Here is a 25,074-nt window from a genome sequence, read left to right on the forward strand (position 1 = left end):
GTGACACCTTATTATATTTTGATGGAGTATTTTTCTTTGCTGCTGCTGAGAAGTTAAATTCCCCGGAAATTGAATTTCCACTGGAAACCTATGAAAGGCACATCAAAACACCCATTAGACAGTGGGCTGCCGGGATGCACTCAGGGTCTGGGTAGGAACTGAGGCATGATTGCAGTTAAGTTCATGACAACTCCTTCCTTCCAGAACATGCTTTTTGTTGAGATCCCTGAATATCGGAATAAGCACATCCGCACACCTGTAAAAGTGAACTTCTACGTCATCAATGGGAAGAGAAAACGAAGTCAGCCTCAGCACTTTACCTACCACCCAGGTAAGGAGTGTCTTTGACGACCCCTTTGGTATTGAGAGGCGGTAAAGGCATGGGGCTCAGGACTCCTGAAGTCTGCTCCTAGTCGGGTAACTTTGGCCAGATGACTCAACCTCTCTGAGCCTCAGTTGCATCATCTGTCAGACAGCATCTTCCTTATAAGGGTTCTGGAAATTAAATGCACATAAATCCTTAGCACAGTGCAAAGTAAGCTGATGTCAGTGATATTAGCTCTTACTGCCTTAGTACTTTTCTTTGGGGGAAGGGGGAATAGAAGAAGGGTGTGTGTATGCATGTTTAACAGAAGGGTGCTAAGTGGCTGACTCCTGTCCCTGGCTTCGATTTGATCATGATAGAGGGGCTATGCCCTAAAACCTGCAGAATCTTTATGTGACCCCCCCCATGTGGGTCATCACCCCAAGGCCTAATGGAGTGACTGATAGATAACAGGGTCAGGAGGTCTTATTCCCACAAAGTACAACCCCAAGAAAGGTGATGAGTACCATTTTTTCATTCATTCATTTGTCCAGAAACTATTTGAGTGCCAGGCACTGTTCTTGGCTTGTGGACACAGCTGTGAACACGACAGGGTAAGAATCCCTGTCCATGTGGAACTGCCATGCTAACAGAGGGGATTAGGTCATAGATGATGTTGATATTATTGGTATGCTGGATTATGATTGTGGCGGCAGAAAAGGTGGACAGGAGCAGCCAGGGGAAGCATAATTTTACATTTTAAAAATGCTTCTCTGAGCTGTCCCTTGGGAAATAGGCTGTAGCTTCCCAGGCTGAGAAAGGCCTGCTAGCTACCTTCCAAGATTGGAAACCTATAATTGGAGACAATCACCCAGGGTATAATTTCCATCCTATGGCAGTTTCTCAGGGAGCCTCTGCGCTGCTGGAAGCATTAAACTGAGGGGTGCCCTGGCAGCCTTGCCTTGGTGGCTTGACTTGTGCCCACAGTTTTGTGTTGACCCGTGTGAGGACACTGCTGTCCTGGGACTGACATGACGCTCTATCAGGGGCAGGGTTCAGGTCACCAGGACCCAAAACTGTGGGAGATCGCTGGGAGGGCTCCAGACTGCAGCTCAGGAATCCCTTTGAGCAGACAGGCTCTCAATTATGTTTCCTGTGCTCTCTCCTCTCATTTGTGGCCCGGCCTTGGCTCTTGTCTGGCTGAGCATGGCTGGAGTGAGATCTCAGTCTCCCAGCTGGGCCAGGGAGTGAGGTGACGGCCTTTGAATAGCACCTCAAGGGACAATTTCTGTGGTTAGAGACAGCCTTGCCTAGTCTCCTTATCTCCTCCAATCCCCAATACTTGGAGGTCCCCCCCCCCCCCCCCCCCCCACACACACGCAGACTTGGTCACAGTCCTGTTACTGATTCATTTACTCCAGTAAAAAGAAAACTGATTCCTCAACTCCTGGGATTGGTAATGCTTTAGTATGGATGCTGGGGAAAGAGTGATTTCAGTGATCGGTGCTGGGCAGGGAGAAAGGAATGGCCACGGCGACAACACAAGTGGTAGTCATGATGGATGATCCTAGTAAGAGAATAGCAGTGACAGCAAGCATTGAGCACTTACTGTATGCCAGCCACTGGGCTCAGTGCTTTGCACACACATCTTATTTAATCCTCCCAATGATCCCGTGGGGGTAGGTATGATTGTTCCTGCCAGGTAACAGATGGGGAAACTGAGGCTTGAGCCAGTAGTGCTCATTCCCCCAAAGCGCTACAGAACGGAGGAAGGGAACAGTCACTATTTGCTCATTCCTTTGTCTGGAAAATATCTGAGTGCCTATTAAGTACCAGGTGCTGTTTTGGGCCATGAGGATCAAAAACCAGACCAAAGTCCTGTCTCTGAGGAGCTGACATTTGGAGGAGGGGCGTATTTAGGTAATAAATCAGCAGGTAAAGCATCTGACATGTCAGACGGGGATAAGCAGTAGAAAGGAAAGCAAGCGGAGACAGGAGCTGCTGGGGTAGAAAGAGGGGGAGGCATCATCTGAAATCAAGCGTTCTCCTCCGAGCTGTCACCTGGAGAAAGAGGCTGTAAAATCCCAGGGCTGAGTCAGACCTACCAGCCACTTTTCCAATATTGGAGAAATCTATAATTCAGGATGTTCATTGCCAGGGTAAAGTTTCCTACCTAAGACAATTGCACGGGGAACCTTTTGTCCAAGGCTGATAAGGAACGGGGACCAACTGTTTGTCCCACCCGTATGGACTCCCAAAGCCATGTTCCCAAGCACCGTCCACGAATCCTCCGTGCACATCCGTGGCCCACTGCCATGGGTGCCCCTATGTGCTCTTTTCTCCTCCCAGTCCCAGCCATCAAGACGGAGCCCACGGATGAATATGACCCCACTCTGATCTGCAGCCCCACCCATGGAGGCCTGGGGAGCCAGCCTTACTACCCCCAGCACCCGATGGTGGCCGAGTCCCCCTCCTGCCTCGTGGCCACCATGGCTCCCTGCCAGCAGTTCCGCACGGGGCTCTCATCCCCTGACGCCCGCTACCAGCAACAGAACCCAGCGGCCGTACTCTACCAGCGGAGCAAGAGCCTGAGCCCCAGCCTGCTGGGCTACCAGCAGCCGGCCCTCATGGCCGCCCCACTGTCCCTTGCGGACGCTCACCGCTCTGTGCTGGTGCACGCCGGCTCGCAGGGCCAGAGCTCCGCCCTGCTCCACCCCTCTCCGACCAATCAGCAGGCCTCGCCTGTGATCCACTACTCACCCACCAATCAGCAGCTGCGCTGCGGAAGCCACCAGGAGTTCCAGCACATCATGTACTGCGAGAATTTCGCACCAGGCACCACCAGGCCTGGCCCGCCCCCAGTCAGTCAAGGTCAGAGGCTGAGCCCGGGTTCCTACCCCACAGTCATTCAGCAGCAGAATGCCACGAGCCAAAGAGCCGCCAAAAACGGACCCCCGGTCAGTGACCAAAAGGAAGTATTACCTGCGGGGGTGACCATTAAACAGGAGCAGAACTTGGACCAGACCTACTTGGATGATGGTAAGACGCTTGAGTTTTGTCACTGCCTGTAAGGATGGTGCCCTGAAGCATCTCTGCCCAGGAAGTTCACTGCATGGCCTACAGATTCCTTAACCTCTTTGGGCCTCAGTGTCCCTATCTTAATTTAAGGAGGTTGAATAATATGACTCTGAAAGCCACCCCCAGCTCTGTGCAAGAATTACCTCCCAGCAGTAGTTGCAGAGGGGAAGTAGTAACAATTTTAGATGCCCCCATCCAGAATCACCCCCATGGAAAAAGCAAACGAGGGCAACCCGGCATCCCCTGGGTCATGAACTGGGTCCATTTAACTGCTTCCACACTCTTTCCAATTGCCAAATTTAGACTGAGGCCAAGAAAATAGAAAGGAAGGAAAGCTAACCTCCTTTCATTCCTGTACAGAAAAAAAAAATCCCACTTTATAGCCCTCTTTTGTATATTTTGAGGGAGGGAGAGGGAGGAAAAGGAAGAAGAAAGCTCATTGAAAAGTGACTTTATCAGAACAGCTTGCAGGCAGACTGCGGGCACTTCTGTACCCTGTGCTGGTGAAACAGAGATGCGCATTGATGGGAAGGAAGCAGTGGGCTTCCGCTGTGGTGAGCCCAGCTGATGGGTGGTTTGGGCCAAGGAAAAGATGCAGAGAAGGCTTTGTGTGAGTCTGTAGGTGCCCGTTTGTGGGCAAGGGGTCTGGCCAGAGGGTAGTCTTGTGGAGCAGCTGTGATGAGGTGTTGGTCCAGGATCTCAGGGAGGAAGGACGAACCACATTGCTGAGACTCACCTGGGAGCCACAAGGTGCATTGGGAGGTCGGAGAGGGTGGGGGGAGCAGAGCAGCCTTGCCTTGGGGGATCCAGACAGAAAAACAGGCTGTTGGACTTTCTTTATCTTTACTTTTCTTTTAAAAATTTTTTGTGGATATATAGCAGGTATATATATTTATGGGATACATGAGATGTTTGGAGACAGGCATGCAAAGTGAAATAAGCACATATAGAGAATGGGCTATCCATCCCCTCAAGCATTTATCCATTGAGTTGCAAATCCCATGACACTCTTTACCTTATTTTAAAGTGTACAGTTAAGCGACTGGAGTTTTTTCTTAATAGAAGAAGGAAAAACCTAAATTACTGGCTGTCATTCCCAGTTCCAGTCTTGTATTTTATAGGCAGTAGCATCTGATATACCCTGAAACCTCAATTATTTCAGAAAATTAACTCTCAGGAGCCCAGCCAAGGGGTAGGAAGTAAAGTAAAAGCTTCAAAACAGCCACAATAATTACCATCAAGACCGGGTACTAAATTTCAGACACTGTGGTGCCAGAAATATCCTCTGCTGCGTAGTCAGAGGCTGTTGACCTTTACTCCACGAAACGTCTTGACAAGCCAGGTTATCTGGGGGCTCTGTGACTTCTAGTATTCTGCATACTCAATCTCTAGGGAGACAATCGATCAAAGACGTCCCCTGAACTCACCAAGCAAAGACCTCTGGGGCCACTTCTTGTGGGGTCATCCTGCCCCCCATGCCTTACAAGGCTGACCTTTAGGTATTGCTCTGTTAATAATTGATCCGTCTGATTCTGAATAATCAAGCACAGGTTGAGTTAGGATCGTGGTGCTGTGTTTTGAAAGGGACACCTGCATACAATCCATCCGTGAACAATGTACATTCACAGTGGTGAAGATAAAGTTTTGGTGCTTATTTTCAAGGGGGCAATCATGTAGAGAATTAACTAAGGCAGAACGTGATGGATCAATGAAGCATGGTGGTAACCAGACCCCTCTCCACGTGAGGCCTTGGGGGATCAATTGTATTGGAGAAGAGGTGCTTTATAAATAAATGAGTGTCTGTGCAGGGCCGGATCATTTTCCCCAGCTGACTCTGCACCTAGGGCTTGTCTGGTCTCCAGAGCGAGAACACACTGGCCTCTCCTACCCCGTCCATCTCTTGTTAAAGGCAAATGGTGAGTGCCTTGGATATTAGGGTGCCCGTGTCCAGGTGGCCAGAGGTGGTCATGACTGGCTGTGGCAGCCCCAGATCCATAGATGTCCTTGTTGTTTCCACAGAAGATTGTGTTACAGAGAAAGCAGCTGAGCACGGAGACCCTTTTGGGCCTCCTGAGGCCCTTTCTGAACACAGGCAGGTTCAAAGTCGTGGTGAGGGGGAGTCTCGCCAGGTCCAAACCTGAGTCAGCTCTAAGGATGTCTCAGAGAACTGAATGAGGTGAAGTTTAGGTACATGCTGTATGACCCCAGCCCATGGGCTGTTAGGAGCTGTTTTCTGAAGGAGGGTTCCATGGCTTTAAAAGATGAAAAAACTAGGTTAAACCAAATTTATTTTTGTTTTGGTTTTGGTTTAATTATTTGTTGCAGGACTTCTGAGAACCTTTACCATGCTAGCGGACATTATCAATCTCTCAAACTAGGGGGTGCAGCACAAAGGAGAGCGCATCGCACACTCCAGGTGGTGCTGTCCACACCGGACTGTACTGCGTTCTGTGAGAATGGAGGCCTGGGAGTTGTGCTACACAGCTGACCTGGAAGCTCCTTTCCTAATACTTGGCAGAAATAACATAAAGGAAACTCAAGAGCTCTGAAGTGCAGCACTGCCCTGTCCCCTGTGCCACAGTCCAGCTTCTCAATTTGGGAGCTGCACATTCCTGAGGCCAGAGCATGATAGGGCAATGGAATGGTTTCCACCCATGTGGCCTCCAAAAGGCAGCAAGTGCCACTAGTTATGTTCAGTGCTCCACCGGCCTTGTCTCCAAGGCTCTGCCCAACCCAGGACCCTCCAATGGGCAGGTCCCCTGGTGGCTCGTGCCCAGTGGCAAGCCCCAGACTGCATCTCCACCGTAGCCACCGAGAAGACGTGGGTGCAGTTTTGTCTCTCAACTGCTGGAATTTCAGATTCTCCTCAAGAGTCTGTCTAGCCTGTGCATCTGTGGAACATTCCAGATGTGCCGCCATCGGCTCTGTGGATATGAGATTTGGACGTCTTGGTTTGCTGTGTTGTGTTATTTCTGACAAGTAAACTGGAAAATCCCCTGGGTCATTCCTCGGGTGTCTGGTGGGGCAACTTCCTCGATCTTTAGATCCTTTTCTGTCCCTTTCATTTATGATTCCAAGGGAGTCTGTCGCACACGGCACATATTTGGCTGCACGGAGCCCGTGCTAAACCCCAGCGTGCTGTGCTGCCCGTGCATGGGCATTTCTGATTTGTCATTTATTTCCCTTGGGATTTGCCAAAGTGGGCTTTCCTTGGGAACTTTGTGAGAGCTCGGCTTATGCGTTTTGAGGGTCGAGGGAAAGTTCTGTGGCTGGAAAAGGAAGCAGTCACCAGTGGACACACAGGTCCTCCCTCCCCCATACAAGTGCAAACAAACCATCTTTGAAGCTGATCCCGCCCCTGCCCTAGGGTCCAGGGAAGCCCCGGCTCTGAGTTATCGTTTCCTGCACCTTGACCAGTGATCCCAGCGTCGCGTCTGGGCATCCCACCCCGCTGCCTCGTGGGGCATCTGTGCTTTATCTCAGCCCTTCCCGCCTGCATTCCTGCACACAGACGCCGGATGGCTTGGCCCCGTTAGTTCTTGGAACGCCAAGGCACTCCTTCTGCTTTCTCCACTCCGAGTACTTGAGACGTTTTCAAGAAGTCACTTTGGAAAAGCGAAATAAGTAATATTCCAGGGCCCAAGGCATCCACTTCCCCGAGCCCCGTGCTTCTCTACCCACCCCAGTTCAGGCACTTTCTTACAGTTCTTCAAAAACACATGGTTTGTACACTGTCACTTGCATTCTCTCTGTTGTCGTCCCCCTTCCGTGACTAGTCCCTTGTTCTAAGGCCCCAAGTTGTACCTGGGGAACACCAGCAGCTCCTAGCAGTAGCTGCTCCTGGGACCTAATTCTTCCCTACCTTTCTCCCCTACTCCTCTCTCCTTCCCAACCCTCCCTGTCCTTAACCCTCCCTTCTTCCCTGTCTCCCTCCCTCTCTGTCCTTGACCCTTGACTTCTCTGTCCTTGACCCTGGACTTCTCTGTCCTTGACCCTCCTTCCCTCTCACCTACAAGTATTTTCTGGCTGTCTACTCTGTGCTGGGCACTGTTCTGGGACTTGGGGATCCACTAGTGCACACATGAAATGAAATCTTTGCTGTCCCGGTGACTTTTTGGTAAGGGAGATAGACATTAGCGTGGAGGGCAGTAAGTAAGCAAGCGAAATTCAGACAGCGATGAAAGCCACAGGGGAAATTCCACGAGGTTAGGAGCGAGAGGGTGGCTGCCTGGTTTGGGGGCAAGGTTGGCCCCTGCAGATGAGTGGACAGAAAGGCAGCTCTGAAGAGGGCCTTTGGGGATGGACACAGACCTGGGGAGGTCTGAGGGAAGAGTGTTTCAGGGAGAGGGAACGCAGGTGGCGGAGGTCGTGAACTCTGAGATGTGGGCTTGCTCCCGCAGGCTTTCAGCCGCAGTGCAGTGTGGTTTGATTTACTGTTTGAAAAGATCACTCTGGCTGCCTTTGCAAAATGGACTATAGGGAGGCAAGGGTTGAAAAAAGGGAGATGAGTGAATTTGAAAATGAATCCCGTGACAGGAGCGTGATGGAAGGCGGTGCATTTCACAGGGGTGTGCCCCGCATGCCCTGCCATGAGTGCGGTTACTTAAAATGCAACTGGAGTTGCCAAAATGTGATCAGTGCACAGGTAGTTCTCAGCACTGCCCTTGCATAAAATGAGGGGCGGCTGCACTTTTTAACGCTCAGGCCGCAAGCGAGTGGGAGAGGCACTGGGGAAAGTGGACTCAGAGGTGACTTTTACCAGTGCTCTGGTGGTGCATTCTAGGAGCCGCGCCAACTCCACCACTGAACTGGGGGTGCAGAGGTCATCGGGCCATCTCACCACCAAACCCACCACAGGTTTTGAAGTAGAGCGCTTACTACAGCCGCCCAGAGACTCAGCCACAGATGAGAGAACGTGGGGGCAGGGGTGTGGCCTGGGGACTGAAAAGAGATGTTTTACCCCATTCTGGAAACGTCCAGAAAAGAAAGGATGTGGTCTCGGTGATGGCTGCAGCCCCTGCAGTGGCTTGTGAGGACAGCAGCTCGTGCGTGCGTGTAAGAATACATTGATGTGTGCAGGAAGGGTACAAATCAGTGTGTTCATTCTTAAATCTACTTCTGCCCTGTTCTGCATGTAAAGTACTTAGTTACATGCACATTCAGAAATCAGTAGTGCATTCTGTATATTTCACAAGTGGGCCACCCACGGAATTGCCACCTGGATGATGACAGTCTTGTCTGTACCCCAGAAGCCCCCAGGTACCCCTTTCCCTTCTACAAAAGTGACCACCATCCTGCCTTCTAACTCCAGAGATTCGTGTTGCCTCTTTGTACAAACAAAAGTCAGATTTCATGACTCTTTTGTGTCTTGGGTGTCAGCTCCATCACTGACTCTGACTTCGGGCAAGTTACTCGCTGCCTTGTGCCTTTGTGTCCCCAACTATAGAATGAGACGATCACAGTTCCTTCCTTCGAAGGCTGTGCTGAGGATGATGAGTTAGTGCATGTCATAAAAGGGATCTTCCATAAATGTGACCTGCTGTTTTATTTGTTTAGGATTTTTTTTTTTTTTTTTTGAGACAGAGTCTCATTCTGTTGGCCAGGCTGGAATGCAGTGGCATGATCTCGGCTCACTGCAGCCTCCGCCTCCTGGGTTCAAGCGGTTCTTCTGCCTCAGCCTCCCAAGTAGCTGGGACTACAGGCGCCCACCACCACACCCGGCTAATTTTTATATTTTTAGTAGAGACAGGGTTTTGCCATATTGGCCAGGCTGGTCTCGAACTCCTGACCTCAGGTGATCCACCCGCCTTGGCCTCCCAAAGTGCTGGGATTACAGGCGTGAACCACCATGCCCAGCCTTGTTTATGAATTTAATTGCCTTGATTTCTTGTAGGACATGGTTCAAATTTTAAAAATATATTTGTATAGGAGAAAAAAAATGGGCTATTCTGATTTTTGGAGATGGGCTTCCTGACCCTCATGCCCTGCTTCTTCCATGGGGTAGATGAGTGGGCATAGCCCCAGGGCACCGCCCAAGCAGGCTCCCTCCCCCTGCTTCCTCCAGGGGACCTCAGGATGTGTATCTGCATGAGGGAGATGATGCCCTCGTCGGGGGCTGCTGAGAACTCCAATGCGTGTATCCCCCGCCATGGCTCCCTGGAGGAGTGTGGACCAGTGGCCCAGGTTTTGCCAGCTGTGCCTCTGGCAGAGGGGCCATGGGTGTGCTTTGAAAACGCTCTGCCCAGAAGCTGGGTGCACCAATGCGTGAGAAATAGGCGGGGGAGGAATGAACAGAGAGACCCACCCTCCAAAGCTCAGGAAGCAGGGAAAGGAACCCAGCAATGGAAAAGCGTTTTGTAACTGGCCTGCTTTGTTCAGCAGTTCAGGGACCTTTCACTGGGGCCCCTCAGTGCCCACAGCAAGCCTGGGACAAAGCGGCTCCTGTGTGGGGAGGCGTGCAAAGCCCATGCAGAGCCCGGTCGCCGCGGAGCCCTGCCGTGAGCCCGGCAGCCACGATGACCCGGGCAGGGCTGGGCCTCCTGGTGCCGACAGGGGGTGAGACCGGCAGGGCTGGGCCTCCTGGTGCCGACAGAAGGTGAGACGCAGGAGTCTCCGTGCTGATGAGAATTGAGCCAGGCAGTTGCCCAGCCTAGTGGCCCAGAGGCTGTGGGCACCTGGAGAGCCCGGTCTGAGTATCTCAATGTAGGCCTTGCTGGTTCACCAGTAACCACCAGAAACCACCAGCACCAAGTTGAACTCACACGGCCACCTGGAGCCGACACCAATAAAAGGCCAGGCCCCTGCTGGGAGGGCTTTTTGCCAGCATCCTTTGTTTGCCTTCATTTAAAAATGTATCTTTATAAAGGCACTATGTTCCTATGTTTAGAAAAAAGATATAAAAAAGACATCCAGCAGAAGATGCCTTCCCCGTCTGCTCTGCTCTCTCATACTGGTTTTTCTCCAGCCTCCTAGAACATTATTTCTCAACCTTTGTTTCATTATTACCAACCCCCACCCCCAGCCAGGAGCCTTTTAAGATAATTTTTTCCTAATCTCCATGCCATGAAACGTCAGTGCCATAGACACACTGTGTGTCTGTTCATGTACCATAGCCCTTTGCAGGGCCACAGAGCATTGTCATATGGAATATTTTTTTCGACACCCCTCCCGCAGAGAACCAGTTTTTACCCCCATGGAAGCAATGTCATCCACCTTGAGGATGCATGCTTTAGGGTTTTTTTTTTTTTTTTTTTTTTTAAATGTAATCCCGAGCATATGCAAATACACACATATTCTTATTTTCCCCTTTTCTACTACAAAAGGTGGTAAAATGTACACACAGGTCCGCCATGGGTGAAACTTCCATATCACTTGCTGTTATACACAGTGCTAACGAATTGTCCTGTACCTGTCATTTGGTCAATGGGGGCCCGTTCTCAGGAATGGGATGGTTGGTCTGAAGGCCCAGCCTTAGTTCTAGGACTTGTCTGGCAAAGAGTTGCTGTGGTTGTCCTGCCTGCCTCTCAGTCTGGCCTCATCACTGCCCTCTTTTGTAACTTTGGCCAAGTCACTTATGATAATGGTGCCCGACTCTCTGGGTTACTGTAAGAATGAAAATGGGAGCGTCCTGTAAAGCTGTTTGCCCAGTACCTGACACGCACGGTGAGTGTTCAGTAGTTGCTGATCACTCTTCTTCCCCTAACCGCAGTGACATTTTCCTCCTCCTCCTCTTTCTTGTCAGTTGTGAGCTACAGGGGCAGGGGCACAGCTGGGCTCTGAGGAAGAGCCAGGAGGCTGACTCTTGGCCTGAATTCTGAAGTATGTGGTCAGGCTACCTCTGTAAATTCAGCAAAGGATAGTTTGAGCCTTGAAAATGTCGAAGTCCAGAAAACTGTTTGCCTACAGAGGAGCCCACAGAATCTATACGAGTTGCTGTTGGAAGATCATTGAATTGAGCTAGTAGCTGTTCTCTGTCCCTCTCCTGGGTGTCTAAATGGTATGCAGGTATCTGTCCCTGGGGGCATTTCTTGTTTCCCTCTCTAGTTTCCCCTCCCTTTCTAAGAATGTCAGATTTCAAGCTGTGCCTCTTAGCTGTCCTTTCATCCCGAATGATGTGGACTCTGTATTTCTGGCTTATGTAAGAGAGCTACGACTCCAAACCCAGAAACGCTCAGTGAGCTTCTTGAAATTCTGCAAAGCAAGTGTTTCTAAAGGAAGATACACTTGCATTTGGAGGTCAGAAGCCACCAAACTACAAGAAAGTCCCTTGCCGGACTTGCTGTCCATGCAGCCCTCATTCCAGAGCAGCATCTGTCCCACCAAAAGCAGACGGCTCTTAAAAAAGAGGACCAAGTGACAGGCAGCACCCAGTGTCGTTCATGGGCTCCCAGTCGTCTGCCGGAACCAGCACTTTTAATTATTCTGAGTTGTTTATGCTACATTTAATTTCCAAATGAGGCTGTTCTCTTGTGGTAATAGGTGGCTATCCTTGTGAAAGAGTGAGGTGCTCATTTAAGCAAGATTTATGGGTAGGTCAGCATCATAACCAATTTTAAAGGCCCTTCTTTGTACTTTCATTCTTACTAGAACATAGGACAGAAGGGCTAAGACTCACTTCCTTGCTCTGTAGGTGTGCCATGCTGGATGTACCAGCTACCTCACTCATTTCAGGGTGATGCCACCACTCGGGTGATGGTTTTCAACAGCATTACATGTGGGGCTGGAAACTGCAATGGATTTTTCCCTGATTCCAGCCAGAACCTAAGATAATCCAATTTTTTTTTTTTTTTTTTTTTTGAGAAGGATCTCTTGCTCTGTCACCCAGGCTGCAGTGCAGTGGCGCCCTCATAGTTCACTGCAGCCTTAACCTCCCAGGCTCAAGCAATCTGCCTGTCTCAGCCTCCTCAGTAGCTGGGACTATAGGCACATGCCACCATGCCTGGCTAAACTTTTTATTTTTTATAGAGACACAGGGTCTTGCTATGTTTCCCAACCTGGTCTCGAACTCCTGGACTCAAGTGATCCTCCCACTTCAGCCTTCCAAAAAACTGGGATTATAAGTGTGAGCCACTGTGCCCAGACAGAATATTATAATATTTAAAAATCTGCATAACTTTCTAATATCGGCGCTAGCTGTAGTCTGTTTCTCTCTAGAAACGTAGAACTTGAAAAAGAATTTGGTTGCTTTAGTCTATGAATTGGGTGGCAGTTACTCAACTCATTATATATACTAGATTTTTCTCTGTGTTCCCTCCCTTCCCACCCTTGATAAACCCATTTTGGATCAAGGGCAAAGCTTTGTTTTCCTGGGGGAAAACCCACAAAGAACAAACAAATCCCCTCTGCCCTGAAGTAGCCATGGTTACCAGTCATTCCTAGACTTGAGATTTGGGTGTGTTTCAGTGTGTGCTGCCTTCAAGTATCATTCTGGACTCTCTTTTTGTTCTGAACCAGTTCAACTTTATTTTAGCACCAATTTTCTTTTACTTTCTACCCTTTCAGAAAGAAAAAGGCGGTGGCGGGGGGAGCGGGGGGAGCTTTCTTCCTCGGGAATGATGAAACCATTTATTTGGCTCTTCTCTGCTGCATTTTTGACACCTCTTTAATTTTTTATGGATCCGGGGATCTGGTCAAGTTGTGCCTGTGAATAGAGGCAGGGCTGGGGCCTGCTTTGCCCATCCAGGGTGTCAAGAATCTTTCTCTAGATGAAGTCGAAGACAAACTGAGGGGTGAATTTGAAGGAGTCCGTTCTGGTCCTCAGCCACAAATCCTGCTGCTCTCAGGTTTGGGGATGACATCTGTCTCATCCCTTTAAACAGTCATATAAAATCAGATCTCTGGCAAGGCAGCCAAAGTGGAGAGTTCTCTGGTCATTTTACAATGAGCCTTGAGCACCCCAACTTGGTTTGATGGTAGGATTGCCTGTTGCAAGCAGTTTGGACTTAAGTCCCAGGCGGTCCGCAAACCAACAAATAGGTTTCATCTGAAGCCTGTTAGTTCCACTATCCCAGGAAAGCTGAAGGGACACTCCCTAGTTGTTAATTTCCAAAACTCTGGGCAAAGTAGAGGTTCTGTTGCATAAGCTGACAACGTGGAGGACGTCTTTGAAATGTGCTGCAGCCGGTTCTTATAGATTTCTGGAAGTTGATGGTGCCTTTTGAATACTCAGCTTTATTAAATGCCCAAAAAAGAATTGACCCAAAATTGATGAAAGCACCCTTTCGCCTTCTTACAGATGGATTGAGTTGTGGTCTGCTTCAGCACTTGGAAAAGGAGCGGCCAACTGGTGCTCCTTGGTCTGCATTTCGCCCGCAGATATTTTGTTTGGCCCATACAGTATTTGAAAAAATATTTTGATTAGATGCCAGTGTTGAAAAACCGGGGATTGCACATAAAAATAGGGATTTCTGACTTTGCTTAGAAAATCCAAGGATCTAGCCACCCTGGGCCCCATCTCCTGCATAGCGGCTACCAGGAGTCAAAGCCAAGGCTGACCCTGAGCAGAGGCTACTTCCTTTAGTTGGAACATCCACTTGCCCTGTCCACAGCCCCCGCCATTCCCTTTTGTCTTCCGTTGATAGATGGAGCGTCCGTTGTTATTTACATTCCCACTTGTTTTGTTGTTCTTCTTAGACTTCACCGATTTCACGCATTCAAGGTTCCTGTCTGGACCCATTAGGCATTTGAATTGTGCCCCCTGTTACAGAAGTGCCATGCATATCCAAGGCTCCCTAATCCAGGACCGGCATACAGTGGGGTGCCTCAAAAGTGTTCCTTCCCTCTGTCTTCCTTCCTTCCCCTCCTTGTGGCTGGGGAAGATTTTTAAATGGAGTAAGATTTTAAAACTTTTTGTTAAATATTTTGAACATATGTAACTATAGCATAGTACAAGGTACCCCTACATACCCACCACGAAGCTTCAGCTGTTATCAATGTGTGGCCAATCTGATTTCTTCTACACCTTCATCCTCTGTTGTCTTCATTACCTGGTAATTTTGTTTTGGGGGTTTGTTGTTATTCGGTTTTTTTTTTTTTTTTTTTTTTTAAGAGATAGGGTCTTGCTATGTTGCCCAGGCTGGAACATAGTGGCTATTCACAGGTGCAATCATGGCGCACTGCAGCCTTGATCTCCTGCGCTCAAACAGTCTTTCTGCCTCAGCCTCCAGCATAGCTGGGACTGTAGGTGCATGCCATGGTGCCTAGCTACACAGTAATATTTTGAAGCAAATCCTAGACATCCTATAATTTCATGTATAAATAGCATGTATCTCCAAAAAAAGGACTCTGAAAGTACAAGACCACTGGCATGCATGGAAATTAATAATACTTCCTTAATATCATGAAATACCTAGTGTTTAAACTTCCGGTTGTCTTATATAAATATCATAAAAGTGTTTTCTTCTTTGTTTTTGTTATAGTTCATTTGCGTCAAGAGTCAGACCAAGCATTGCAAGCGGATGCTTTTATGTCTGTTTTAATGGAGAGGTTCTTCCCCTAGATTAAATCTAGAGGTTCTTCCTCTAGATTAAATAATAAGATCCTTTTTTGGTTTCATCGTTAGTATTATATTGCAGTTTATTTGTTGAAAAAATCAGGTGGCTTATCCCGTGAAATTTTTCAGTCTGGCTTTTGCCAGTTATATCTCCTCTCCATGATGAGGTTTTTAGTGTGTTCCTCTCTCCTCTGTATGTCCTGTAAGTTAGCAGAAAAACTGAGAGGCTTCATTCTTTCAGATTCAATTGTTTTTGGCAAGATTGCTGCACGGGTGGTGACACATCCTTCTGACAGGAGGTACACGAAGTTGGGTTGCCTGTCTTTTGGTGATTGATAGTCAGTGCCTTGCTCCATTAATCCAGTGGTGCATGAATTATAAAATGGTGATATTCTATTCTAATTCTGCCATCCCTTCCTCTGCTGTTAGCTGGAAAACTTCTATAAAGAGAAACTTCCCTTCATCAACAATGATAGAATTCATATAGGAAGAGCAGGATGAATGCTTGATTCTTTCCCTTTATTTACCAGTTTTTAAAATAATGGGTTGGTTCATTAATATCCTACAGTGATGATCCATTAGGGCTGTTTGTGTGTAGTTTTTTTTGTTTTGGTTTGGTTTTTCAGGGTACCATTATGAACTCATGAATTTAAGCATAATTGGTGTTTTAAGATTTTAATGGTTTTTTTTTTTTTTTGGTAGTTCCTTTTGTCCTTATCATTTGAAGGACTGAAATAATATGACTTCCTGTCCTTTCTTTCTCTGGCTTAGCAATGCACTCAGATATTCTGAAGCCTCAGGGAGGAAATAATCCTACATATGAACTGAGGATTGCATCTCCTACATGTGTGAAGGGGAAATCATGAAATAGCTCTCAAATGCCGGCTGACTGAGATACTCCTTGCAGTGTTATGGAGTCTTTAAGCGTGATTCCAAAGCAGTTAGAACTTGCAAGGCAGGGGAGGTTATTGGGAGGGTTATTAGGGAGGTATTGATTAGAATGTAGAGGCTGCTGTAACCAAACCCAAAGTAACAGTGACTTTAACGAGATAGATGATCTCTTCGTCTTGTAACAGCACAGGGATAAGCAGTCCATGGCTGGTGTGCTGGCCCCACCGTACCAGGAACCCAGGCTTTTTCTATCTTATCACTCTCCATTCTCGGGGTGGTACCCTCATCCGTGTCATCCAAGATAGCTCCTGGATGGGGAAAAAAGAGGAAGGAGAGCACGCCCTTTCCTTTAAGAGCATAACCCAGAAATCACATTTATCCCTTCAGCTGATACTTTATTGGCCAGAGTCTTGTCATGTAACCACACTGAGCCACAGAGGAAGCCGGGAAGTGTAGTTTTTAATATTTATATTACCCAGCCGTGTGTACAGCTGAAACCTGCTACTGTGGAAGACATGAGAATGGATTTTGGGTCTTTGTGCAGGACAGGTATGATCATAATGAGAAAACAGCTGCAAAAGGAGGTTGGATATTTTGTATGACTTCATATTCTTAGCAGTTTCTTTATTCCACAAATATTTATTGAATCCATACTGTGTGCCAGTGAGGACATAGCAGCATGTGAAACAGAGTCTCTGCCTTCACGGAGCGTACTTCTTAGTCAGCGAAACAAACTGAAATAAGTATGTATTATAATGTCAGGTGGTAAGACGTACTATAAAGAAAACCCAGGCCAGGTGTGGTGGCTCATGCCTGTCATCCCAGCACTTTGGGAGGCCGAGGCAGGTAGATCACTTGAGGTGAGTAGTTCAAGACCAGCCTAACCAACATGGTAAAACCCCGTCTCTACTTAAAATACAAAAATTAGCTGGGTGTGGTGGTGTGCACCTGTAATCCCAGCTACTAGGGAGACTGAGGCAGGAGAATCACTTCAACCCGGAAGGTGGAGGTTGCAGCGAGCCGCGATCGTACCACTGCACTCCAGCCTGAGTGACAGAGTGAGATTCTGCCTCAAAACAAAAACAAAAACAAAAACACCCAAACAAACAACAAAAGAAAACCTAAAACAGAATGAGGGCGAGACCTTAAATGTCCAGTTATTGCCGATTTTCCCCAAATTCAGGAAACTCCTCTCCTGATGGTCAGTCCAGGAATCTCAAAATATTTTCTTATTAACTTTTCTCCTGAAGCAAGTCTTGTAGCTTCAGCACTACTGACATTTCGGGCTGGTTGATTCTCTGTTGTGAGGGGCTATCCTGTGTGTGGCCAGATGTGTAGCAGTGTTCCTGGCCTCGATGCACCAGATGCCAGTAGCACCCCAGATGTGACAATCAGAAACATCTGCAGATACTACCAAGTATCCCCTGGGGGACAGAGTTGCCCCTGGTTAAGAACCACCATCTGAGGATTTAGTGTCCAGCTCTAGTAGAAGTAACCGCTTTATAATACTGAGTGTTGGCCACACCGTGTGTGTTTTGGGGAAGGAGTGTCCACTCTACAAAACGATTGTTACTGGTGGACTGGAGCATTCCTAGCACTCTGAGTGTGGGAAGCCACTGGGAACTAGTGTCTCCCCTCGGCACCGCCTGTTCCCTGGTGCAGCACCCAGGACGGGGGCCCCAGGGTCAGAAGATGTTGCTGAGTAGTTAGTGTCAAAGGAAGCTTGATTCTGAGCCTTGATTCTTCCTTGCTTGTGGCCTTGGGCGAGGCATGTGTGAAAAGTGACTTACGGACTGCCCAGTGCCCTGCAGGTACCAGGGAGGGCTGATGCTGTGATGCGGATGCCGCCTCCTTTGGCATTCAGCTGGCAGGCTGGCTGCCTCGGGGACTGCTCAGGGGGCATGTTGCTTGAGCATTTGCTTTTTTGGTTTGTTTCTTACCAACTAGTGTCCTTTCCTTCTTTGAACAGATATCCACTGAGCATGTCAAGTGAGCTAGGCTTGGTGCTAGGTGCTGGGACATAGCAGTGAACCAAATGGATGGGGCCTCCCCGCTGGCAGAGCTTGCTCTGCAAGGGGAAGGCTGTTCATCAAATGTCAACCAGAAAATGATGAGAATTTCAGATGTGGGGGTGGAGACTAAGTGCTGCGTTCAACAAAGTGATGATGGGGACGGGCATAACTTCAGACGGGGTGGTCAGGACCAGCCTCTTTGAGGAAGTGACTTTGGGTTTGAGACTGGGAGGAAGAGAGAGAGGGGAGGGAATTCCAGGCAGAGGGAAGAGCAAGCATGCAGGGCAGAGCTGGGAGGAAACGTGGTTTGTGTGGAGGACACAGAGAGATCTGGTGTGGCTGAGAGTAATGACTGCAGCGTCACGGAAAGGGAGGAGACAGGCCTTGCGGGTTGAGAGCTATGGATTTTATTTTGGGAGGAAGGGGAAGCTACTGGCAGGTGGAAGGTTGAAGTTTTGGAGGGAGTGTGTTTGCCTGACTGACAAGTACAGGAAATATTGTAATAATATGCTAATGATCCCTCCCCCTTACTGGGCACCGTGGAAGGCAGGGATGGTCATCTCTGCATCTTAGACGTGAAAGCATGCTGAGAAAAGGGAGGGATTTGTCTGAGGTTACAAAGCCAGCGGCACAAGCAGTGGGTGGTTAGAGGCACCTGTGTGTGAGAAGCGATTCTGAGTCCATGTGTAAAGAGAATAGGGCATTTATCCCGGGCTGCTCCCTCTGCCTTTTCACTCCCTCATCTGATGAAACTCCAGGAAACTGGCTTTTGCCCAAGACCCACTGATCTGACCTCCTCCTGGGCCCTCCATGTGGATTCCCTACAGGAACCTCACATTCAACCAGCGCTAAAGTGAATTCCTGCTACTACCCCTACTGTCCCTCAGGCCCCCATGCTCAGCTCCCATTTGTTGCCTAAGGAACGTGGGGGTGTGGCCTTAGGTGAGTTACTGAATGCCTGTGACCTCAATTTCCCCATCTGCAAAATGGGCATATTAGCAGTGCTGAGGTTTAAAGGAAATGATGTATGGGAAGTGAGTATAACCAGGTCAGCCACACAGCACTCCATAGAGAGCAGCTATCAGCTTCATCCTCTTCCTTGGCCTCATCTGTATCTGTCCAGGGCTGCAGAAATGTCTTCATCTCTGAACTTCGGACGTGCCAACCCCCCTTTAATATCTTCTCACCAGTTTTTGGTCCCCACAGAGTCTCTCCAAGATTTGAATGGACCCTTTATTCCAGACAGATCTAACACCCCTTCATCACAGCTTCCTGTGTGAGGGAACAGCCCCTTCAGCCAGTGGGAGTCCCAGGCGGGTGCTTTGCCCTACTCAGGCAAGGCGGGCAGGTCCTCTGAGTCCTCAGGGTCCTGGTCCGGTTCCTCTGTTTTCTCTCTGGACCATTTCAGAACCAATTCCCTCAACTATCTCTGGGATTCTTTTATTCTGAGACAGAGTCTTACTCTGTCTCTCAGACTAGAGAGCAGTGGTATGATCTCGGCTCACTGCAACCTCTGCCTCCAGGGTTCAAGCGATTCTCCTGCCTCAGCCTCCAGAGTGACTGGGATTACAGGAGTGCACCACCATGTCCGGCTAATTTTTGTATTTTTAGTAGAGACGGGGTCTCGCTATGTTGGCTAGGCTGGTCTTGAACTCCTGACCTCAAGTGATCCACCCACCTCGGCCTCCCAAAGTGCTGGGATTACAGGCACGAGTCACCACACCTGGCAGCTATCTCTGGGATTTTTAAACTCCTACTGTTTTCTTTTTCGCTGGACTTCCTATTATCTGTTTGTGTTTGGTGCAGGATTGTTCCAGACCAGGGTCAGTTTTTCCTCCTGTGAGATTGACAACTGTTGCAAGAAAGAAAGGGAAAGGAGGAGGAGGAACGGAAGGAAGGGAGGCTGATAAAGTGTGGTATTGGTGAGAGGGTGTGAAACATGTCCTCTCAGTCCTTATTGGTGGGCATCTGCACGGGTAGAACCTCTTTTGAAGGACAATTTGGTGAAATTAACCCAAATTTAGATGCACACATCTTTTAATCCAGAATATCCCACTTCTAGAAATGTATCTTTAGAGGTGCTAGCCCAGCTGTGAGCCAGGCTGGCTGTTGATTCCATGTCACTGGTCCCCAGCCCTGCACAGTGTTCTCTGGCATGAAGCTTGGTGACTTCAGGAGCTCTTGGTTTTCCTGGATCCCCAGAGACAGGTGGTGGCCAACTTCCTCAGGAACCACGATAAGCCTCATCTGTCTTCAGGAAGCCGGGTCCATTCAGACACCTGCTGCATGTCGTGTGTGGGATGTTGACTCCAGCCTTGTCTATAGTAGCAGGAGACTAGAAACAGGCTAAATATCTGTTAATAAGATGCAGACACACAAGGAAATACTGAGCAAGAGTAGAAGGGAGACTTTCTCCTGATTGTGTTTTCTTTAGAGTGGTTTTTGTTTTTGTTTTTTTTGATACAGGGTCTCACTCTGCCACTCAGGCTGGAGTGCCATGGTAAGATCATGGCTCACTGCAGCCTCAAACTCCCAGGCCCAAGTGATCCTCCCATCTCAGCTCCCCAGGTAGCTGGGATTACCAGCATGTGCCACCACACCTGGCTAATTATTTTTTGTAGAGATGGGGTCTCACCATGTTGCCCAGGCTGGTCTCAAAACTCCTGAGCTCAAGGAATCCACCAACTTTGGCCTCCCAAAGTGCTGGGATTACAAGCATTAGCAACCACGCTCAGCCCCCTAGGACAGAATTTTTAAAAAGAAAGGGGCAGATTTCAGGTCCTAGAAGTGACCCCAGAGGCTAGAGTGAAAATGAGGATTTAGAAACAGAAACCTTTCTGTTCCGGTTGGGGCTGTGTTTCCGGCTGTGTGTATGCATGATGAGCCTCGCCCACCCCTCAGCTGTGAGGGGAGGCTGACACGTGGCTGTGCTGAGGCTTTCTTGCCTCTAAACCTTTGCCCATGCCTTAACCACTGCCTGGAAATCCATCCCTGCTCTCCTGTGACTTTTTTTTTTTTTTTTTTTTTTTTTTTTTAAAGACAGAGTCTCGCTTTGTTGCCCATGCTAGAGTGCAGTGGCACAATCTCTGCTCACTGCAAGCTCTGCCTCCTGGGTTCAATCGATTCTCCTGCCTCAGCCTCCCAAGTAGCTGGGATTGCAGGCGTACGCCACCTCACCTGGCTAATTTTTGTATTTTTAGTAGAGATGGGGTTTTGCCATGTTGACCAGGCTGGTCTCGAACTCCTGACGTCAGGTGATCCACCCACCTCGGCCTCCCAAAGTGCTGGGATTACAGGCGTGAGCCACCGTGCCCGGCTCTCTGCTGTGACTTTTGAAACCTGGCCAGCGTTCCAAGGCCCTGACAGTGTCTCCGCTCTGCACCTGGAGGGTTTCTTGCTTGCCTTGAAGTCCTGGAAATGAACATGGTCTCTTTCAGGTGTTTCGTTTATTTATTTTTCTCTCTTGCTCACGTTCGAGTCTCTGGGTGGTGAGGACAAATGCTATGACTTGTCCGCACTGCTGACTGCTCCTGGGCTGGCTTTGCACATGGGAAGCCCTAGACAACATTTGCTGATGTCCACCCTTTGCTCAAAGACCTGGCTCAGCTTCCTGCATAAAAGATGCTCACTCAGTATTTGTGGAATCGAATGAATAACCAGGCATGAAATAGAGAACCGAGACTGCCTGGGTTTAAAATGATTTAAAACTATTTGTCATAAAAGAACAATAATAATAATAGCAGCTCATGCTTAGATGTTTACTGTTTACCAGACATTCTTGTAAGACTTTGCTGCATTAGCTCAGTTAACCCTCACAGCAGCCCCATGAGGCATTTTATAGATGAGGAAACTAGCCCGGGGAGGTTAAGTAACTGGTCCAAAGCAAGTGAGTACATTTGTATATGTTCTTTTTTTTTTAATTATAAATTTTGTATTTAATATTTTTGGAGGGGACAGGGTCTTGCTCTGTTACCGAGGCTGCAGTGCACTGGTGCCATCATGGCTCACTGCAGCCTTGAACTCCTAGGCTCAAGCCATCTTCCCACCTCAGCCTCCTGGGTGGCTGGGACTGTAGGCGTGCACCACCACTCCTGGCCGTTTCTTCTTAATTTTGTAAAGACAGGATTTCACTATGTTGCCCAGGCTCATCTTGAACTCCTGGCCTGAAGCAGTCCTCCCAGCTCAGTCTCCCAAAGTGCTAGGTTTACAGTATGAGTCACCACACCCCGCCTCTTTAGGTTTTTTTGAAAAAAGATGCTATATGTTTTTTGGGGAGTTCAGGAGTGCAAATAGAAACCTCTGGCAACTGCTAACAAGACTTGCCAGTGAATAAACCCTGGGGAGACAGATTGTCCTGGGCCAGGAATCACGCTGTTATCGCCTGTCAGCAGGATGGCTTTGAAACTCAGGGCCCTCTCAGTGCCACACAGTCCAGCCGCAGAGGGCACAGTGGATCGACAGAGGCAGATGCTTGGGGGACTCCACAGGCCAGGCCAGGGCATGACCTCAAAAATGTGCCGGCCACTGGGCCCGTGAGAAAATCGATTTCTCACCTCCAACCAGCAGCGCTGCCCAGCACCGGGTCATCCTGCAGTTGTTGTGACAGCAAACCCGAGTGCCATGGAAAGGATTGTGAAACCCGGGAGCTGGCTGCCTGGACAGCAGGACACTGCGCTCAGCTCCATGTGCTGGGGGCGGAGGGTGGGGGGGCCGAGGTCGGTGGGGGGCGGGGGTGCAGCCTCATCCTGCGTTTCTCCCCCTCCCGTGCGCCTTGTTGTTCTGTTGTGCTTGGCACCAGCTTGTTTTGGACACAGCACTCCTTTTGCAGGGAGACCCGCGAGATCGCACCCCCTTTGCATGCCAATTGTCTGGCCCAGCTGGCATGCACCCCTGTTCTGAGGGCTGCGTTCCAACTCCCTCCTCCTCCCGAAGATAGCATCCCCGTGGACCCAGCTGGCAGAGAGTATGAGGTGGCCAGGGACGCCCAGGAATTGGGCATGTGAGCCGGCCAGGGCTTCCCTCTAAACAGCAGCAGTGTTTGCATCCTGGCCTGGCCAGGGTGCTCCAGACCGGGCCAGCGGGGCCTCCCTCCTGCTGTGGTTACAGGCTGTTTCTGGGGGTGGAAAACAGAAACCAGCTCTGTGTTTTCCAGGCTGCCAGGGTTCTGAGAAATTCATGCCTCAGCCCAGGAACTGGAACTCCCTGCTCCTGCCCACCCCCTGGCCCGTTTGGAGAAGGGGGCAGCAGCTCTCAGCATGCTAGTTTCCTGTTCTGTTCCGATTAGGGAGAAGGTTCTGAGGATGGCCTTGTGACTCAGAATGCAGACGGCTTGGCTCCATCTAAGAGGGCCACCCCTTTTGGTCACAGGCCCCTTCCCCAGTCCAATCACCCCCAGCTGTGTGATGCCAGAGTGTGCCAGTCTTGGGGGCTCACCCCAAAATGGGCTCTGGCCAGGCCTATCCTGGAAAGAATGTCCTGAATTCAAACTAGATCTTACAGCCCTTGGTTTCTTCTTATCAGAGTTCTTAGCTGTTAAGGGTCCCTTCTGTGAGGCTGGAAGGGGAGCTGGAAGGAAATCAATCAAGTAAATTCCTGCTGGGTGGGTGTGACAAATGGGGTTAGGGCCCCCTCCTGTGGGGTCCTTGAATTTCAAAGGGGGGCTCACTCACCCTCATGGGGCTCTTAATAGTGATGTTTTCTCACTGAGGTTGGGACCTCTGTTTTGGAAAGTTTGGCATCCTGGCCCAAATTTCTTGCACTTTGGTCAGTTCCACTCAACACATCTACAGAGTGCCTACTGTGTGCCAGGCAGAAAACAAGTCAAAGAGCATTGCTTCGGGCCAAGTGTGGTGGCTCACACCTGGAATTTCAGCACTTTGGGAGGCCAAGGCAGGCGGATCACTTGAGGTCAGGAGTGCAAGACCAGCCTGGCCAACATGGTGAAACCTTGTCTCTAATAAAATTACAAAAATTAGCTGTGTGTGGTGGCACACGCCTGTAATCTCAGCTACTCGGGAGGCTGGGGCAGGAGAATCGCTTGAACCCGGGAGGCAGAGGTTGCAGTGAACCGAGATCGTGCCACTGCACACCAGCCTGGGAGAAAGAGCAAGACTCCGTCTCAAAAAAAAAAAAAAAAAAGACAATTGCATTGTTTCAGGACCTTGCACTGTGGTTTGTAGTGTGGCCAGGTGTAGTTATATTCTGTGTGTGGTGGGGGATGGTAGGGCATGGATAAAGAACACTGGGGCTAGTATGGGCAGGAGAAATAATTAGGTTTAATCAGGTCCTCCTTGAATTTCAGTGGTTAACTCAGGTCACTTTAGGCTGAAGAAAAGCTTCTGTCTTTACTATTAAATGAAATGTTATCAGGAAGGCAGGAATCCAGGGTAGGCCCTGGAGCCAGAACTTCTGGATGTAAAGCATTGCTTGGCCACGTGCTGGCTGTGTAACTCTGAGTGAGGCCCTTCGCCTCACTGAGCCTTGATTTACTGAACTGCAAAATGAGATAAATCATGATAACACTTACCTCATGGGTCATTGTGAACATTGGGTGGGTTAGTACATGTAGACTGCTTAGAACAAGGCCTGGCACAGAGTAAATACCCAGTAGATACCAAATACCACCACTGCCACCACTATCATTATTACCATCACCATTGTCATCTATCAACACCTGCTCCCAGCCAGGTAAATTGGTAGGTGCTGGGTGAATGAAATGAGGTTCCTGCTCTGTGGTTCTTACGGTCTAGTAAGAAAGAAGAAGAAATACCAGGAAGAAATAGATTTCAGCTGGTGACACATGCCATGAAGAAAAGAAACAGGGTGCTGGGGGAGAGAAGACTTTAGACAGGGGTCATCAAGGAAGGCCTCTCTGAGAGGTGACACTCCTGCCCTAAGTGTGTTAGAATGCTCTCTAGATGTGCCAGGATGCGCAAAAATACCAGCTTTTATATGGTGGGTGCAAAGGAGAAATGTCTCCTTTTGTCTTCCTTCTCTCCAAATAATCCTTTCCCCACCGCCTTCCTTCCTCCCTCCTTCATTACCTTCTTCTCTCTGCCTCCCTTTCTCGCCCTCGCCCTCTCTTCCTTTCCTTTCCTTTAAATAATAAATTGCTTTTATTAAATGCATATAAATATGTTTAAAATATATGACAACACAAACACATACTGTGTACTTACCCCTCCCCCTAACCTTAAAGAACAATAGGATAGTCATTTCCTCTGACCTCTTCTGTGTAGAAAATGTTTTCTGGCAAATCTTTCAGTTACATTTCTCTAAAAGATGACTTTAAAAAAACA

At 48.9% G+C, this 25,074-nt stretch overlaps 1 protein-coding gene across 8 annotated transcripts in view; it reads left to right on the forward strand.

Moving 5' to 3' along the window:
• NFATC2 (nuclear factor of activated T cells 2) overlaps positions 1-25,074 on the forward strand; it is a 180,710-nt gene that overhangs the window by 132,117 nt on the left and 23,519 nt on the right. For all 8 annotated transcript variants that reach the window (XM_025399025.1, XM_025399024.1, XM_025399029.1 and 5 more), the window contains exons 8-9: positions 205-331; positions 2,654-3,343. In XM_025399025.1, the coding sequence (XP_025254810.1) occupies positions 205-331; positions 2,654-3,343 (817 nt within the window). The remainder of the gene's footprint in view (positions 1-204; positions 332-2,653; positions 3,344-25,074) is intronic.

Source organism: Theropithecus gelada, chromosome 10, assembly GCF_003255815.1.
Source record: "Theropithecus gelada isolate Dixy chromosome 10, Tgel_1.0, whole genome shotgun sequence".
In the NCBI taxonomy this organism is placed as follows: Eukaryota; Metazoa; Chordata; class Mammalia; order Primates; family Cercopithecidae; genus Theropithecus; species Theropithecus gelada.